General features: G+C 44.6%; 1 protein-coding gene across 2 annotated transcripts in view; it reads right to left on the bottom strand.

The window, feature by feature from the left end:
* EGLN3 (egl-9 family hypoxia inducible factor 3) overlaps positions 1 to 17,228 on the bottom strand; it is a 48,095-nt gene extending 30,867 nt beyond the window's left edge. The window contains exon 1 of one of the 2 annotated variants that reach the window (XM_053286864.1): positions 16,556 to 17,228. In XM_053286864.1, coding sequence (XP_053142839.1) covers positions 16,556 to 17,128 — 573 coding nt within the window. In that variant the 5' untranslated portion in view covers positions 17,129 to 17,228. Of the gene's footprint in view, positions 1 to 14,609; positions 15,268 to 16,555 lie in introns of those variants that run through there. The other variant, XM_053286865.1, reaches the window with a different exon arrangement.
* Positions 17,229 to 19,438: the final 2,210 nt, after the last annotated feature.

Raw genomic sequence — 19,438 nt, 5'->3', positions numbered from 1 at the left:
ATGTACAATATTTCATGGAGGTTGAGCCATAAAGCTGCCAATAATAACCATATCTATGCAACACTGGCTGTAAAATCAGGACTTAAACAGCAGAACTATTAATTAATTTCGCCTGCTACTAGTACACAATTAATTCCTGTCTGGCACAAGATGAAAGATCTATGCATAAACTAGTGCCCTCAGCAAGCCCTATTTTTCGCTCCCTCATACGCATACGATTGTGAAGAAAGAATGACATTTACTGAAACAGCTGATCCTAGAAGGAAATAAAGATACCAAGGTAAATTGTTAACCCAATTAGACACCTGGAATTCCTTCTGCAAACAAACAGGTTTGCCTTTCAGCATACACATTTGGCTGCATCAATCAGTGTAATGAACATCAGTGCCTTTCAGTTTATTAGGGACGTTTTTTAAATGCATTATTCATTCCAAAAACATTTCTGGGGAGAAATTGCACTAAAATATATAAGCAAAACCAAATTGTCTTGTTTTTGGAAGACTTTTTGGTTTTGCTAGTGTTGGGCAGTAAATATATATTGTAGTGTTTGGAAAAGCTGAGTACAAACCCCACCTTGGGGTGCATCTGCAATGAAGCTTAGTTTCAAGCTTTAACAAAATGCTAAATGGAAAAACCTAGCCATCTCTGAAAAGAGAAGATGCCATATGATCAGATGTCAGGAGTTGTGTGATCTTACCTAAAAAGGGTGCTAATAATGCTAAGGCTGTGGGTTTGGACCTCACACTGGCTACCCAGGGGCAGATGAAAGTCCAGCATTCTTCTCAGATCTATCCTCCATGAATTTGTCTATCATGATGGCTCTATGGTGCCCCCATGTTCAGAGGCAGGATCCCCACTGAATACCAACAAAGAGGTAGGGCTATTGTCCAAGCCCTGCTTGTGGGCTTCCTGGAGACGTCTGGTTGACCACTGTGGAAACCAGGATGTAGACTAGATGGATCTTTGGTCCGATCCAGCAGGGCTCTTCCTTTGTACTTTTTGTGGGTCAGCTCTCATCCCACCCAAGGGAATAGCACAGAGTGTGCACTAGAGCTGCATGGCTTATGAATATCTGATGCATCAAACTTGTGGATCCAAGGCCTGATAAAAGGTCCATAATGATGCACTGCAAGTCAGAAGCCATAGGTGACGGCTTCGGCCAAGCCACTGTATCTCAAGACCAGCCTCACAGGTTGGGGTTGCAAAAGTTAAAAGTTGTAAGAGTGCTTTATTACCGGGAGAGTGCTGTACAAAATAAAGGAATACCACCTTCAGAAAGGAATCAGGTAGATTAGAAAATTCTACAAGAGCCAGGCTCCCACTGAATGTAACATATGTTCAAAACTATATGGAAAGCAGGAATCTTGAAGAAACAGTCTGTATAGTTACACATGATGCAATTTAACATCACTTAAATGTGTGTCTAGCATGTACTATATCACAGCAAAGTTTTGTTTTTTAAGCTTTGTATCATAGGTTTAATGAATTTCCCTCTGTCACCAATAGAGGACGAAATTTTTCTTTTCAAAAACAGACTTACATATACACCAAAAGATACTGGACAGTATCTAGTAAGTTACTCCTGAGTAGTCCTATTGAAATTAAGTAGTCCTACAGAGTAATTCCTGGGAAATAATATTTATGTAACCTAGTTTGGATGCTGCTCACTGTGTGTGAGCAGATCCATGTGCAAAAGCTGAAGAAGGCAAGCATACAGATAAAAGGCAGATAACCATTCCTTATCTGGGAAGTAAACATCTCTGCACTTCTAAGCCTGAGGATGGCTGAATCGTGGGTGCTGCTTCTGTATGCACAAGATCTTGGGCATTCAGAACTGAAGCAATGGATTAACGTTACTGTAACAGACGTTAAGTGCTGGAAATGTTTGGCAGTTTTCTTACATGTGTGGCAGAGGTGTAGTTCTATTAAAATATACTAGTCACAAATATTAGAGGTCATTTTCTAAATAATTGGGGATAGCTTGAATTTTGAACCACTGACTGTTTTATTGAATCTCCTTGGTGAAACTTATCGGTACTGTATGCTTCAATGCTTCTTATTAAGCAACCGTCATAAGAAGTCAAGATTGTAGATTTGTTGCCAAGACTGAATATTGGGGATAGTTCACAATTTCTCAACAAGTAGATAATTTAGTGTTTCACAGAAATGAACAAAATGGCCAACATTCATAGAAGACATGGATCTATTCCCACCCTCTTCCGCCATGTTGAATTTAAGAGAAAAATGGGCTCCACTTAAATGTATACTGGAATTTGCATTGTAACCATGTAGGATGACAAAGATCTTATTGGGTTTTGGGGGTTTTTTTGGCAATTTCAACTTTCCAAATAAAACAATTCAAACAACCACCAGTGTGACACTAACACAGCAGATATTCAGGGTAGATTTATTTATTTATCATATTTATGAACCGTCTGATAGGTATATAACCCAAGTTACAACAATTAAACACTCACCCACGTTTGACATGAACTTAAGGGACTGTCTTCTCCGGCCTGTTCCTTCTTATGTGCTACATTAATCACCTGAGGCCCTGCTCTGGACAGCCTTTGCCGTCGGAGGAATAATTACCATCTACTAGGAGCAGGGGCGTAACTACCATTAGGCAAGGGGAGGCGGCTGCCTGGGGGCTCCCACGCCTCGAGGGGCCCCCCAGAGGCAAGTCACATGTGAAGTGAGTGTGTGTGTATCAGCGAGGGGCCCATTTTAAAATTTTGTCTCTGGGCCCACTCCAGCCTCGTTACGCCCCTGACCAGGAGCAGGGCTTTTTGGTGATGCCAATTTGTGGGATGCTCTCCTTGTGTACGGCCACTGAGCCCCTGCATTGCTCCCCCTTAGGGATCAGATGAAGCCTTGGACTAGGGGTGTGCACAGAACCGGTTTGCTGGTTCAGTTAGAATCCAGACCGGATTTGACCCACTCCAGTTCTGAGTTCGGCCAAACCAGATCTGGTCCAGTTCACAGATATACTTGTAAAGGGGAATCCAGCAAGGATTCCCCCTTACAAGTAAAGGGTACTCTGTACTTTAGTGGAGGCCGCTGCGTAGACTTTGGCAGCAGTGAGGGGAGGTGGTGGGGGCTCCCCCAAGCCCCCAGCCAGCCTCCTGAAGGACAACCTGGGCCATCTGCAGCCCAAGTCCGGCCTCTGCACACATGCATAGGCCATTTTCATGACTTTGTGCATGCACAGAGGCCATTCACATCACCATGCATGCACAGAGATCTCCACCCGCGCGCGCACATACACCCCCCTACCCCTGCTTTGGTTCTTTTGAGAAAGGCAGGATAAATGATTTTTTAAAAACTATAATACTTTTAGAAAGCATATTAAATCGTGGCTTTTTACCCAGGCTTTTATTTGATTGTCTCTGCTGCTGCTCTTTGTACTCTGTATTGCTTTTATGCTTTTTAAATTTTTAATCAGATTTGTTTTATATTTTTAGCTTAATATTTTAATTGTGTCTTTTTTACAATCTCGTTTTTAAATTTTGCTGTAAACCGCCTTGGGATTGTTTTAATGAAAGGCAGTATATAAATTTTACAATAAATAAATAAATAAAATAAAACACTAATGAGAGGTCAGAGGGTATTTGCAGTGAAGAACTGATAGGCAGGAGAAGGGATGCTCTATCTTTACCTTGTCTACCAATTCTCTCCTGCAACTCTTCCTCTAAGGCCATCTTTTCCCAGCCAGGCTAGAAATAAGTGGAGGAGGGAGACTTCCCCGGGGGAGAGATTGTGAAAGCTCAAGAAGATTCCCTCCCCCGCACACTGATTTCTTCTCTGAAGTGCCTCCCCAGCTCCCACAATCACATTTAGAAACCCGTTTTTGCCAGTATAATGTGCAGTTCTATCCTTATACTTGGGTTATCCTCACTATACTGAAAATTCTGTTTCGCAGAGAATTCAAGAGTCCATCAAGGTTTCTCTCCCTTTTGAATTTCAGATTGCCATCCACAATGACTAAGAGCAAAAAGGCATGTCTTTAGTTTAGTTCACAGGAAAGGTCACCTAGAGTTTAAGCAGTTTACACAATTCCTTTCCCCAGGAAGGAGAAAAGGAGAATTGTCAATGGCAATTTAACTGATCGGGGGCCCTGATTAACAATCTGATTAAAAACAAAACACTGAAGTAAATGGAAATTGTCACATGACTTCATGCTTTCCTCAGGCCCTAGGCAATAGGATCTAATAGCAGCGGGGGTGGGGGAAGCAAAGCATATTTATAAGAAAGAAAATAATCCAGATAAAAATTGATACACCATATATTTTTATTTTATAATGCAGAGGTAGGCAGCTTTGGCTCTCCAAATATTGAACTACAACTCCCATCATCCACAGCCACAGTTTATTGTAGTTCCACAACAGCTGGAAAGCCAAGGTTGCCTACCCCTGTTATAATGGATTCAAATTTAAGGAAAGATTATGTATCAAACTGCTTTGGGGTAATCTAGGATGTTGGGTTAATCAGTGAGCTAGTGTTCTTTAAATAACAATCAAGAAGATGCATGAAGTTGCTTGGATGACAATCAGGAATTGAGCCAGCGTGGTGTAGTGGTTAGAGTGCTGGACTAGGACTGGGGAGACCTGAGTTCAAATCCCCATTCAGCCATGAAACTAGCTGGGTGACTCTGGGCCAGTCACTTCTCTCTCAGCCTAACCTACTTCACAGGGTTGTTGTGAAAGAGAAACTCAAGTATGTAGTACACCGCTCTGGGCTCCTTGGAGGAAGAGCGGGATATAAATGTAAAAATAATAATAATAAACATGTGCACACACATGCAGTTCTGTATGCGGTGTGTCAGTTAAACAGATGCTGTGTTCAACACAGCTACAGTTGTGCACTTCTGTGCCCTGCATTTGAGGGAGCCTGTACCAAGGTTTGCTTTTAACATGAATGCATGTATGATCATTTACACAAAAACAAGTAGATGTGTATAGACAGCTATACAAACATAAAATGTAATATCTGAATAGTGCTTTGGATAATAGAGATATATAGATATCCCAAGTATTTTTTATCTTGGGATACCCACATATCATCTACCCCACTCTCTACTCCTCTTGCTGGGAAGGGGATGGTTATGGAAGGAGCTGTGAAAAGGCAAACATATGGTCACCCTCTATGGATGTGGTAAAAGGTAAAGTGTGCCGTCAAGTCGGTGTCGACTGCTGGCAACCACAGAGCCCTCTGGTTGTTTTTGGTAGAATACAGGAGGGGTTTATTATTGCCATCTCCCACACAGTAGCAGATGATGCCTTTCAGCATCTTCGTATATCGCTGCTGCACAATATAGGTGTTTCCCATAGTCTGGAAACATACCAGCAGGGATTTGAACCAGCAACCTCTGGCTTGCTAGGCAAGTCATTTCCCTGCTGCACCATTAGGAGTGGTAGTAATGGTTTAAATCAATTGAGCCTGCTGGATTAGCCTCCTGTGAGACTGGACTGGGGGAAAAAGCCTTTTTAAAGGAGAGGTGGCCAATTCAAGGCTGCACTGGTGTGAAGATTTGACTGGATTGTGTTCCACCCACTCTCCCTTTTATGACAGGAGAACTCTAGACCTTTTTGATGGTTGCCCTCTATGGGAACAGGAGTTAATTTTCCTCCTCTATTCTGATTAACATGTGAGTGGTTTTCACCTTCTCTGGGGGTCTACTACACTTTGCTGGTTTTTTATGCCAGGGAAATCAGGGTGACATGCACTAATGTTGAACATTTGGAGGGAGATGTTCGAGTTCCTCTAGGGTTGCATGAATGTGGAGAGATGGTGTGTGTTCTGTTGTGACTGAGTAGGGACCAGTCTAATGGGACAGAGGGAACTAATTCAGTCAGCAATGGTGGCTGCTGCTGAACACTGTGCTTCAACTGGAACCTTGGGTGTGTTCTTAGTTGTCCTAGTAAGGGGTTGGGGACACCATGTGTCACGAGGAGTCCACCCACCAGGGTTTAAACTTGTCAGGGCATGCCACCCTGATTCCTGTTTTAAACCTGTTTCTTGGTTCCTTTTATTTTTACTTTTACATTTACATCCCGCTCTTCCTTTAAGGAGCTCAGATTAGTCAACATGGATATGTTTATCTTCACAACAACCGTATGAGGTATGTTAGGCTGAGCAATAAGTGACTGGCCCAAAGTCATCCAGTGAATTTCATGGCCAAACAGGAATTTGAACTCAGGTCTTCCAAGTCTCAGACCAACACTCTAACCACTACTTTTTAAATATCAAATTTTAAAACTTGATGTTAAACAAAGTTATGACCAATTTTAATTCATATGGTGGGTGTCTGCCTCTTTTTTTTTGGTTTAGCCTGCAATTTACAGTACCTTTGTTTGAAGTCTTCGGCAAAACCCTTTAGTCCTCACCCCTAGAGAAACTAAGCCTACTGCATTTGCCATATTTCTGTCCATCCCTAATTACATTTCCTGTGTCTGTCCTTCCTTCCCCTTCTCTTATTGCCTTCCCTTTATCAAGATCAAGTCTGAAAGATCCTTGGAGCAGGGATTTGTCTTTTTGTTTATGTTACTCCAAGAAGTAACAACTTCACTGTATTTCAAGAATAAACACAATCCATATCCAAACCCAACATACTACCTGCTTCAGTACCGTACCATATATATATCCAAATCATCCTTATGAAAGTACTATGTGCAATAACGTTGCATAAAAGATCTGAGAACATTGCCTGAACGAGGAAAATAAAAGTACATCAAACTGCAATTTGTCATCTGTTTAAAAGAAAGGTGGGGAGAGACAACCCACTCCCATTTCTGCACATAATCAACCAGACTAACTAATCTTGCTTGACAAACACAGATATAAACATCAGTTCTGACAAAGAGCCATGGCAACTGCTCCAGGATCTCTGCCAAAGCTGAATTCCTCCGTCTGATATCATAAAATGACTTGTCTGTTGTATTTACAGTTCCAGTGGCTGTGGACCCAGTCTGATGAGCACTGGGCATCCTGGAAGTCAGCCAAGAGAACAGATCTGAACCCAATCATTACGCCAGAACATGTGCATTTGATTAGAAAAAAAGAAAGACAAATTATGCATATTTCTCCAGGATGGCAGTTTTCATCAGACCTTCCATTATAAACTAATTGCAAAGCATGCAGCTATGCAAGTATCATCAAAATCCTTTGTTGCCTATAATAAACAATTATATTTCTATAGGTGGTGCTCTTCAGCAGCCCTGTCATAAATCGCTCTCACCCTGCTGCTTAGGTTTTATGCCTAGAACAGAAATAAGTTCACAATCCTGCAGCTTATATTCTTATCCGACTAAAAATAGAGTAATAGTCATTCCTTACCTCTATACAGGTGGCCCTCATTATTCACGGGGGTTCTGTTCTGTTTTTGCCTATTAGCATGGAAGCGGAAACAGCGAATAACGAAACCTTGAATTAGCAATGTGCACAAAACCGGTTCGGAATCCTTTACGGGCCTCCTAACCGGTTCGAACAGCGGATAGTTTCGCCAGTTTGACGGCGGGGTGTGTGTGTGTGCTGCTTTAAGGGCAGGGGAGGGTGCACTTACCCCACACCTTATTTCCCCATTGTGTACTACTTCATTAAAATAAATAAATTTAAATAGCAAATGTCATTCTAGAAAATTCTTCATGGTTATAATCTCATATATGTTTGTAACAACCTTGTGAGATGAGCAAATCCCTATCTTTCAGCTTAGATGCAACCTCATCCTCATTCCTTGAATACGGATATCCCAATATATCATCTTCCCCACTCTCTCCTCCTCTTACTGGGAAGGAGATGGTTATGGACGGAGCTGTGAAAAGGCAGACATGTTACCACACTCTATGGGTGTGGTAGTAATAGTTTAAATCAATTGAGCCGGCTGGATTAGCCTCCTGTGAGACTGGCATGGGAGGGGAGATAGCCTTTTTAAGGGAGAGGTGGCCAATTCAATGTTGCATTGGTGTGACAATTTGGCTGGATTGCATTCCACACACCCTCCCTTTTAAGATAGGAGAACCCTAGACCTTTTTGATGGTTGCCCTCTATGGGGACAGGAGGGAATTTCCCCCCTCCACTCTGACATGTGAGTGGTTTTCACCCTCTCTGGGGATCTACTACACTTTGCTGGGTTTTTAAGCCAGGGAAATCAGGGTGACATGCATTACATTAACATTGAACATTTAGAGGCAGATGTTCAAGTTTCTCTGGGGTAGGAGGAATGTGGAGAGATGGTGTGTGTTCTGCTGTGACTCTGAGTAGGGACTTGTCTAATGGGGCAAAGGGAACTAATTCAGTCAGCAATGGTGGCTGCTGCTGAACCCTGTGCTTCAACTGGAACCTTGGGTGTGTTTTTAATTGGCCTAGTAAGGGGCTGGGAACACCATGTGTCAAGAGGAGTCCACCCACCAGGGTTTAAACTTGACAGGGCATGCCACCCTGATTACTGCTTGAAGCTTGTTTCTTGGTTCCTTTTATTTTTACCTTTACATTTATATCCCAGAAAGCTCCTTGGAGCAGGGATTTGTCTTTTTGCTTATATTACTCTGAGAAGTAACAACTTCACTGTATTTCAAGTATAAACACGGTGCGCCCGCTACTTCCAGGTACATCTGGACAGCATAGCAAATGGGCGGCAGGGAAATACACTGCCACCCCAATGGACTTTTAGTTAACCAAGTGCTGGTGGGGGAAACATGGCTGGGGTGGTGGTGGGGTGGAAGTGCACCCTCCCCTGCCCTTAAAGTAGCACACACTCCTGCCATCAAACTGGCCCCCGCTGATTCCATGCACATCCCTACCTTGATCCAATGGGAGATGGGGAGTTAGGTTCCTACCCCAAAAAAGCGCAGAAAAAACAGGGGGGTGGGCAGAAAGAAGGATAATACCTTATTCTCCAGGTCTCCAGCAATGCCCTTCAAAATGGTTTAATATTTGCCAATTAAAAAAAAATAAATTTAATGGTCTCTCTGCTTAAAAATGGCGGCTGGAAATGATGATTTTCATTTGGTCATTTCCGGCCACTCAAAAATGCAGATAGGCAAATTTCGCCCATTTCCCACCCATGGATAATGAAACTGGGTCTCTGAGACCCAACTGCAGATGCACAAAACCACAGATAGAGAGTCCTCAGATAACGAGGGCCTACCAGAGGTGCTCTTACCCTAGGACTTCGGGGCCGAAGTCCAGGGCCTCCACACACCCTGAGGGCCCTCAAATCCTCTTTGGTCTGTCCTGGGTGATGTGGTTTGTGCCCTCAAGAGCTTACGTGTTAAAAATGATGCTCAACTTGCAGCGGGCGAGGCTCCAAATGCCTTATGTCCAGGCTCCAATATTACCTAGGTGTACCCTGATAACAACTGAAAACAACCACCATTGCGGACAGTAGGAATTATATATATCCATTAATTTACTGTGATTTGATAATAGCAAAGCAACTATTCAGCACTAGAGTAGTACTAACAATGTGGACAGACAGGCCTTAAAGCTGTTATCTGTGCTAGGACTTTGCCATGTGTCAATTTCATATCAGGTGCATGCTGATATAGATCAGACCTGGAACACGTGCACTGAATGGTCATAAGACCATTATATATCCCTGCTGGATCAGGCCCAAGGCCCATCTAGTCCAGCATCCTGTTTCGCACAGTGGCCCACCAGATGCTGCTGGAAGCCACAGGCAGGAATTTAAGGCATGCCCTCTCTCCTGCTGTTACTTCCCTGCAACTGGTCCACTCTGTCTGGCAGCATTTCAGGATCTCAGACAGTCCTATAACCCAAGATGCTTTAACTGGAGATAAAATCTGGGAGTTTTGCATGCATACATGTGCTCTACAACTCAGCTATGACAACTACAATTAGTACTAACCTATCAATCACAGTTTTCCAACGTGCTTCAAATAATGGTCTGACACTAATTATAGTTTGCCCAGTTAGGATGTCATGACTGACTATGGTTAGAGCAACCTGGAAATGATGATGGGAATCAGCACACAAGAGAGGAGGAGGGAGGAGGGGAGGTGGCAGAAAGGAGTGGGTGAGTCCATTGTACATTCATGATTCTCAAAACTCCAGTCTGAAGATTGACCCAACTGAGCTGGTATTTTGCAGGGTTACCAATCTTTGCCATACTAATAGCAAATGCTATTTACTGGTGTGGTACTAGTAGACAGACATGGACAAAATTAACTAAGCATAACGTAACCATAAGCAGATGCAAGAACATGCTAAAATATTCTACTGTAGTGAGAACAAGGAATTTTACTTTCTGTGTTGAAGTTCTTTGGATAGTCTGCTTGGAATTCCCACCACATGAGGTATTGCTCTTCTTTTTAAAAAACTGAAGTCCTGAACTACAGCACTATTTAACTGTGGAATACAATGCTGCCTTCCATCTGTAATTGTTGGTGGTTAAAACTATCCTTGTACATAAATAGTCCCCTTGAATTCCTGGAGTGATGGACAGGATCATAAAGGTTAGTTGCTTGTACTATTCTTAAATAAGCATCCCAATTTTGTTCTAAAGATATAAGTTAGCCTACTGGATTCCCTTCAACATGAGTGGGCTCTGCTCTTTATTATTACTTCAACATTACTGATACACAAGTTACTGGCACAACATTTTTGCAATGTGTGGAAAAAGTTTAGAACTCAGCTGCAAACTACTGTCACTTTGAAATTGTCAAATATAATTAACATGCCTTGCTCTATAATGTTTTAATATAACTGAATGTTTCTGCACTGACTAATGCTAACATGCCCTTTATCACTTTTCCAGCAGTTAAGAAGTCTGGATTGACTTCTAATTTCATAAGCAACAGCTGTGCAGTGCAATCCTATGCCCATCTACTGAGAAGTATTTTAAATGGCTGTAGGGGTTTTTTAATGTACTTTTTTCATTTTAGGGTTTTGAAATCGTTTTTAAACTTATTGTTTCATGGTATTTAAAAATTTTTGTTTTTATTGGTGATTGATTTTAACTGTTTTTGTTTTGTTTGTGAACTGCCCTGAGCTGAATTGGATAGGGCAGTATAAAAATTCATTCATTCATTCATTCAATCAATCAATCAATAAATAATCAATAAGTATTAAGTCAGTGGCTAACATCAGGATTAACACTGCATTAGTCCAAACATGTTATGCTAGTGCAAGAATGTTGTGCTAGCTAGTACTGCAAAGTTGGAGGCCGTGTTCCAGACTAGTGCAGCACTGGTGCAACAGAGTGTGCTTATACAACATGTAGCTTGCCTCCTGCTGTGAAACCTCTTCTTCAGCCCATATATGTTACAAGCAATGATTCAAAACTGCCTGCTCTACTGGTTGCACAAACGCTTGTGCAAGTGAACTGAGACTGCAAGAGTTCACACAACTTTGAGCATCTGCTCAGCAGCCTTCTTCTATGGGTGCATCTTTGTTCATTGCACTAGTGCAGTGTTACTCTGGATGTCAGTCAATGGGACTTACTTCAGAGTAAGTCAAACAGACATATTTCCAGGTACGTATGCCAAGGATTGCAACCTGTGGCAACAATTTTAAATTTAGGGCATGTTCACAACTGGGGCTTAGATCCGCTCTGCTTTAAATAGATTTCTAGCCAGATTGTAAAATCAGCTTTGGCTGCACTGTACATTCTATTTCTTTTCAAATTCACTCCCCTATTAGCAGCTTCCTTACGTGACAAAAAAGTAGAGGAAAGGCTTCAATGTACTTTTTAAAAATGCTGTTTATTAAAAAGGTAGTGATTCCCATCCAGTAGATCTAGAGAAGAGTCATCCTTAAAGTCCTACTTTGGAGCGTTTGAAGCCAGGTTCTATGAGCCACTCAACTGAGGCCTGGTAAAGACAGCACACTGCTCAATCTCCCAGCCACGCTTAGGAGATCATGAGTCACATGCACTCCTTCCCACTCTCTGACCTGTCCCTTATGTATGCAAATTTCCCCTTTTCATTTTCAGAGCTAACTATGGTGCAATGTTACATCTGCCCTATGCACTGAGATGTCCATGGTGGGTTATTCCCTAACCACCATTTTCAATCAGGGTCAGAAGCTGAGTTTGCAAACTGTGATTTGAGTGTACCACAATTAGTGAAAACCCTGGTGGAGACACAACACAGCACCATGGTTAGCTTTAAAGAAGGAAGGGATCCGGTTTATTTTAACAGCCATAATTAGTTTTGAAACAGGCTGGAGGAACATAAAGACATGAGACTGATGAGCTTGTTTGCATTATGCAACTCAGTTTTGGTTATCTGTACACTTCACTTATTCGCATGCTCCACCTATTTAGAAACAATGATCTGTGGAAAACTGTGATGCACAGCACATTTTAGGACAATGGAATGGCACTGAAACAGCTGATCAGCAACCAACTAGTTGGAACAGATGGATGTACTGTTGCAAACTACCAAATCAATCAAGTATATTTGGATCATGTACATGCACAAATGACTGCAGATCAACCTTGCAGCTAGCTACTTAACAATTCCTCAGAAGAGCGGCTTCATCTCCTGAGGGAAATATCTTGCAGTGCTCACACATCAAGTCTCCCATTCAGATGCAACCAGGACAGACCCTGCTTAGCTATGGGGACAAGTCATGCTTGCTACCACAAGACCAGCTCTCCTCTCCTAACGCAGCATAAAGATGACAAGTACCCATCATTCTTCCTCATTCATTCTTGGTGTGAAATGTGTACAGGTGTGAGGAACCTGTACACAATGAACCTCATTTTTCAGTGTACAGCACTGTTCGCTCTAATGTGTGCCTATGTGCACGTGTTCACACATTTTTGATGTCTGCTCAGTTAATTTTAGATCCCGCTCAAGTTGAATCAGGAAGGCCCTACACTAAATGCATGTGCACACACACTGTTTTGATAATGCCGCCCAGGACAAAACTCATTCCACCTAAAGATGGGAAAAATTAGAGAGAACACTAGTGTACAGCTGCGAGGAACAAACCCCTAACTGTTAAAGAATAAGTGGTTTGTTCACTTGAACACATGTATGAAACTGCTTAACTTTCTGCACAGTAGAAAGAAAGCAATATCACTAGAATAATTTCCCTGACACAAAGCTTTACATCAAGAGAGTATTCCAGACTGCAATTATTAGAAAACCTTTCTCCATGCCCATAAAATCAGGAGTTTTGTTATCCCTTCTAAATGTGTTTAGCATTCAGTGGGTACAATCCTATGCAGACATAGTTGCTCCATTGACCTCAGAGGAACTTACTTTTGTGTAAACATTTTTAAAAGGCTGTAAAAAGCAAACAAATTGATAGGTAATTTGTCTGAAGCCATGCAGTCCTTTTAGCATTATAAAGGTAAAGTTGTGCCATCCAGTCAGTGTCAACTCCTGCCAACCACAGAGCCCTGTGGTTGTCTTTAGCAGAATACAGGAGGGGTTTACCATTGCCTCCTCCCACGCAGTATGAGATGATGCCTTTCAGCATCTTCAGGGGCGTAACAAGGCTGGAGTGGGCCCAGAGACAAAATTTTAAAACGGGCCCCTCGCTGATACACACACACACTTCACATGTGACTTGCCTCTGGGGGGCCCCTCGAGGCATGGGGGCCCCCAGGCAGCCGCCTCCCCTTGCCTAATAGTAGTTACGCCCCTGAGCATCTTCCTATACCACTGTTGCCCAATATAGGTGTGGGAAACATAGCAGCAGGGATTCGAACCAGCAACCTCTGGCTTGCTAGTCAAGTCATTTCCCTGCTGCGCCATTAGGCAGCATTATAGTAGCTCCTTTAAAGCAAACTTCAAGCCCCAGAAGGAATTCATGCTTGGACTCACATAGTACTATAACTTTCCAGTAAAAATGTTCTTATTTATTGCTGTGAATTTTGTTTATTGATTCAGCAGTGCGGTGGCCTCTGCTGGTACATATGTGCATAAATTAGGGATTAACTTTATTACCTCTCTAAAGACAAGTTAAGCTGCTCAGGAGCCTGACAAGCACTCAAGCCTAGAGTACCACAGTGGGCTGCCTGGAGCTTAGTGGAAAAGTGACAGGAAAGGAACCTGTTAATCTAATTATGAGGGGGACTTTTGCAAACTTTTGTCACCATTCAGATCCATTTTGCTTTTTTCTAGGAAACACTTCTGCTTCTTTGTTATCACTTCTATGTTGCAATTAACAACATCAGAGAAAGTTTTCCCTGTTTGTTTCAAAAACCAACACTCTGCATTTCTACTTCTGGGACACAAATTGCAAACCGTTTAATCTCACTGAGATCATCTGGGGGCTACCCCCATATAAGTAAGTTATAAACTTAAGTTCATACATATACATGGGCTGCACTTAAAAGTTAAGGACTCTAGAGCACCTCACATATTGTCATGGTTGCAATAGGAATTATTTCAACGGAACTGTTCAGGATTGGAGTTTTAGAAAGCAGAAAGAAAGGGGATCATTATAATGAATCCTGGTAACACAATTATCTATAGCTTGCAGTTTAGGAGGATGAAAAGATTAATTCTAGCAATAAAATTAAAGCAAACACCATATTTAGTATCCTGATGGTAGGTATTCAGGAGTGAATCCTAAACCAAATCTTATTACATGAGAAATGTTAGCAGCTATTTTACTCTACTGAAAGCTCTTACCTTGGACCTTTCTTTGACATAGTATTTGCCCAGTCTACTGCCACAGTACATCACCAGCCTGTCTATCAGTGACAAGAGAAAGCTGATGGCCTCACATCCCTCCTCAGTGCCTGCGATCCACTTTATCTGGTCTCCCCTCAAGTGCCTTTTGGAGATGCCAGTGCGCTGGCCGGCTAGTTGACCATCCTGTAGCTCCCCGTCATAATGCATCTGCTTCACTCGTTCCAGGACACAATCTCCTACTAACTCCCCCAAAAAGTTGTCCAGGTAGCAAAAGCCGATGTCATGCAAACAAGGTACAATGTAGTCTAGAGCTATTTTCTCTAGATCTAACCTCATGATATGACGCAAGGGCATCCTAGCAATTGCCCCCCTTTTGTTTTGGAGACTAAAATCAAGCTATGGACCGTGAAGGCGCGCTGATGTGCATCAAATACTTCTAGCAAACTGAATCAGCCACACGCGCCAGCATTTCTCACTCTTGGGTTTAAAAAAAATAACCACAAACCCCAGAGCAAATCTATGTCGGTGTAGCAAAAGAAAGCGGTGTGTCCGAAAGTTAAGGTAATACTTGGTCTTCAGGGTACCCAGCGATAGCCTTCTCCGTTCTTCCCAGCCCCTGGCGACATGAGGCTGGAAAATGAAGTGAACGGCGATTGCACTCCTACCTCGAACTGACCTCCGCTCACTGCTAGGAGCAGCACCTTGACAGATAGATAATTGCTGCAAAGGGGAGCTGCTGCAGACCTTTTCTATCTGCTTTGCGGGAGGTCAATATGTATGTGAAGGGAACACCCCCGTTTACAGATGTGGTCGCTCCCCCTTTTTTGGAGCCGAGTACTGCAAACTCCTTTCAATTTATTTAACTAAGGCAGCAGATGGCCCCTCTCTGATTAATACGTCTGCTACGTGCAGAATGTGTCCTTACTCAGCGGCGAGCGCCACGTGGGTGGAGCCCGGACCTTGGGACACGCTCACCCGGCGGCCACCCCCAGCCCCGCAGAGCGTGAATTCAACCAATCAAGTGGGAAGCGGGGCGGGGCTTCCTGTAGAACATCCAACCCCCACAGAGTTCACGGCTGGAATCAATGCATGGGGGCGGGGGAGGGGGAGAGAAAGAGAGAAAGCCGCGTGTCTGGAAGAGGTGTGACTTGCTGCTTGGCGGGCACCGCCCACACCCAGAAGGGGGCGTGGCCTCCGCCATTGAGGAATTCTCTCCCAGCATGTACGCTTCTACTACGGTCTTATACTAGAAGCCAATGTAAACAAACGGTAGGGAATGGGTGTAAGCGAGTGCCAGCGGAGTTTCTCTTGGCAACTTAATACTACAGGGGACGGGGAGTGAGTTTACAAGTGCTTATCCTCGTCTGTTTTCGGAAGGAGGTCTTCCCCTTCCCCACACCTGACCTTCTGCAGACAAACCATCATTAGACGGCTGGAAAGTGCTTTGCAAACAACATCACTCATTCTAAGTGCCAATGCCCGGGTTGAAAGGAAACTCTCCCCTGACTTAAAAGCATCCATGGAATTGTAATGGTTTAGAGTCTAAATCTCAGGAATCTTTCCTAAAAGGAAGTGAGATTATATAGAAATATAGATTAGATTCAGAATTTCTCTGCTAAAACTACAACTCAAAAATTCGGCTTTACCAGTTTTGATGACGGGGGAAAGGAAAACAAAATCCTCGTGAGATTACCCCTTATTTGAATCATTACTATGAAATCACACGTTACTTGCAACATGTCGTGAACTCTACCACATTATAATGTATTTTACAAAAGAGTCAAACTTGGACTAAGAACTAAGGAAAAAAAGCAAACTACTTCACATCATGCAAGAGTGACTAGAAACGACAACCAAAGTTTAGTTAAGATTCTGAGAGATTAGAAACTTGGGAGAAGCCAGAGTGTGAGCTTTGTAGAGTCCTTAAAACTGAAACTACTGACCTTGTGTCTTCCTCTAATTTTGTAATGACCCAGCTTTCCATCTGCATGCATGATGAGTTTATCCATTCTTTTCAGGAGGTAGCCTATGTTTTCACAGCCCGGTTCACTGCCCTCTACCCACAAAATCTCGTCCCCGCGAATAGCTTTGCTGCTGCCCGCTCTCTGACTCGCCAGGGCTCCGTCCTGGAATTTGCCACTCAGTTGCAAAGCCAGGACCTCTTGCAAGATTCTCTCGGCCATCCTGTGCCCCAGGAAGTGGTCTACTATGCACAAGCCATAGGCGTTCATACAAGGCACAATATAGTGTAAGACTAGCCTCTGAGCATCTCTGCGGTGCTCTCTGTGAGGCGCTTTCTTAGGAGGAGGAGGGCTGGAGAGCAACGTGCCCTCGACGGCTCCGGCCTCCCCTGCCTTCCCCGGGCAAAGGCCGCTGCCATCGGGCTGCTCCTCTCGCCCACCCTGGCCATCCTCCTCGCGGCTCTCGGGGCGAGTGATGAAAATCCTCCTCATGCTTTCTACTGAGTCCCCACTGAGCTTGGCCGGGGGCTGCTCTGCTTCCCCGCCGGTGGCCATCCGCAGGCGGATCAGATCCCCCGTCCCAGGAGGAGGCAGGAGGCACCGCCTACCGCAGCGACGACATGCTGCTTCTGGCCCGGCCTGAGCTCCACGCGGGAAATGCCATGTTTCCACACAGCCGGATACTACAGAGAACATGCCGCTCGGGAGCGTGCACACGTACCAATGGGAGCGAGCGGCGCGTCCCCCCGCCTCCCGCCCTTCCTCTTGTGCCGCCGCCCCTCCCTGCCATCCCTTGGGGACACGGGCCGGGAACACGCGAGGTCCAACGAAGCGCACGGAAAAGGCTCCCGGGCAGTGCTGGACGTGCAGGGAATGACTGGAGTCTGGGATGGTTACGTGCCCTCGCTTGCTTGGTTGGAACGACAGACGTGACTCACAAAGAAGCTCAACCACCACCGCACTGGAGCTATCTCCATTCATTCTCCTGGATGGACCTGGTCTTTGTCCGGGAATTTCCCCCCAGCTCTCCTTTCGCCCCTCCCATCGCTGCTCTTTCGGACAAGCAAGCGAGCAAATGTGCTTCGTTCGCAGCAGAACTGCGGAGATTTCCCACCACTTCCCACCTGTTTCGGCTGCTGCGCTCCAACACAACCGGCCCGGCGGGGCGCTCTCCTTGGCAAACCGGAGCGCGCAGCGGGGGGACAGGCTAAGCGGATGGGCCACTTCTGCGGCTGGTGGGAGCTGCATTCCGCCGCCAGCAGAGTGGCTATTTCCCACCGCCACTGGCCCGGAACAAACACAGCTTCCGCCGGTTGCAGCGGCTGCCCTCTCAACTCCGCCGGGCCCTACTGTGGACTTTTCGCGGCAAAACAGAGTGCCACGAGGCTGACTGAAGTGGTGGCGCAGAGATTCCCCACCACTGCTGGCCCAGGACGGGGCGCTTCCTTTCAGTTGCAGTAGTTGCCCTCCAACTTGGCTGGGCCCCGCAGCGTACTCTTTGCAAACCAGAGCGCGTTGCAGGGCCGGCTGAGTCAGAAGGTGAGAGTCTGCTGTGGTGAGAGCCGTGCTGAGGCCCTGGGAGCGGGGAGATTCCAGGCAGGAATCTCCCGCCACTGGGGCTCCACATCTCCGTGTCACTGCTGCCTGTCGCCGGAGTCACTGTGGTTCCCACCACAGTTGCTCCGTGTCACGGTTGCTCCCACTGCCCCAAGCCCTGCTCCCTCCCAGAGGTGCGCCTTAGGTAATTTGGGAGCCTGGACCGAAAGGCCTTTGGAGGGGCCCCGCAAGTGAAGTATCATCCTCCTACACACACACCATGACACATGCAATATTTTTATCACATGGGGTCTTTAGGGCACAAACAGCAACTGAATTCACAAGAATGTAAGAATATAAAACAGGTATATTTATGCAAATATGAAACATTTCAACATGCAACGTAATATATTCCCTTCCCACACGTTTCTTTCCAGCCTCTCCCCACTGTCTCTAGAGAGGATTTGGCGGCCCCCAGGGGTTGTGAAGGCCCTGGGCTTCGGCCCGGAAGTCCAGGGGTAAGAGTGCCTCTGCCTGCACCCACTAAGGATGGCCCCGACTACCCGAGTTATGACCATTAACTTACATATATAGATCAAACAGTGCCTTACGTCCTTTAACACAGTGCTTTCAAAGTAGAAAGTTCCGTGTGGTTGTTGCATTCTTTGACTTTACAAAAATCCTGCAAGATTTGACAGGAACCAGGCAGTCCTTAATTAATCACCTTAATTGAAATGAAATGTGCTGTCGCTCTCACCTGGCTAGAAACCATACTATCAGCTTTGGAAGCCTTGCCCGCCAAGGTGGGTGTCGTGCATACTCAGTTGCTATGGAAGTTCACATATGCACAAAAGTACTCTTCTTTATGGCCTCATGTCTGCCATGAAGAATCCTGGAATTTACTTGGCTTTCAAGTTTAAACCAGCATCATCAAATAAGCAACTCTGCTTAGTAATTCTGGTTCACTAAAAAGAAATCAAGGCTCTGACACTATAAGAATGGAGAGACCAGAGGAGAACTGGTCTTAGGAACATAGGAAGCTGCCATATACCAAGTCAGACCATAGGTCTATCTAGCTCAGTATTGTCTTCACAGACTGGCAGTGGCTTCTCCAAGGTTGAAGGCAGGAGTCTCTTTCAGCAATGTACTGTATGCTTTGGTAGTTTGTTGGTTCAATAAAAAAAATCTTGTCCTATATTAAAAAAAGAAAAAGAAAATCTTGTCCTATCTTGGAGATGTCAGGAAGGGAACGTAGAACCTAGATGCTCTTCCCAGAGCGGCTCCATCCCCTGAAGGAATATCTTGCAGTGCTCACACATCAAGTCTGCC

The sequence above is a fragment of the Hemicordylus capensis genome, chromosome 1 (assembly GCF_027244095.1).
Source record: "Hemicordylus capensis ecotype Gifberg chromosome 1, rHemCap1.1.pri, whole genome shotgun sequence".
Taxonomy (NCBI): domain Eukaryota; kingdom Metazoa; phylum Chordata; class Lepidosauria; order Squamata; family Cordylidae; genus Hemicordylus; species Hemicordylus capensis.
The sequence above is the reverse complement of the archived record's forward strand: the minus strand, read 5'-3'. Positions and strand labels throughout refer to the sequence as shown.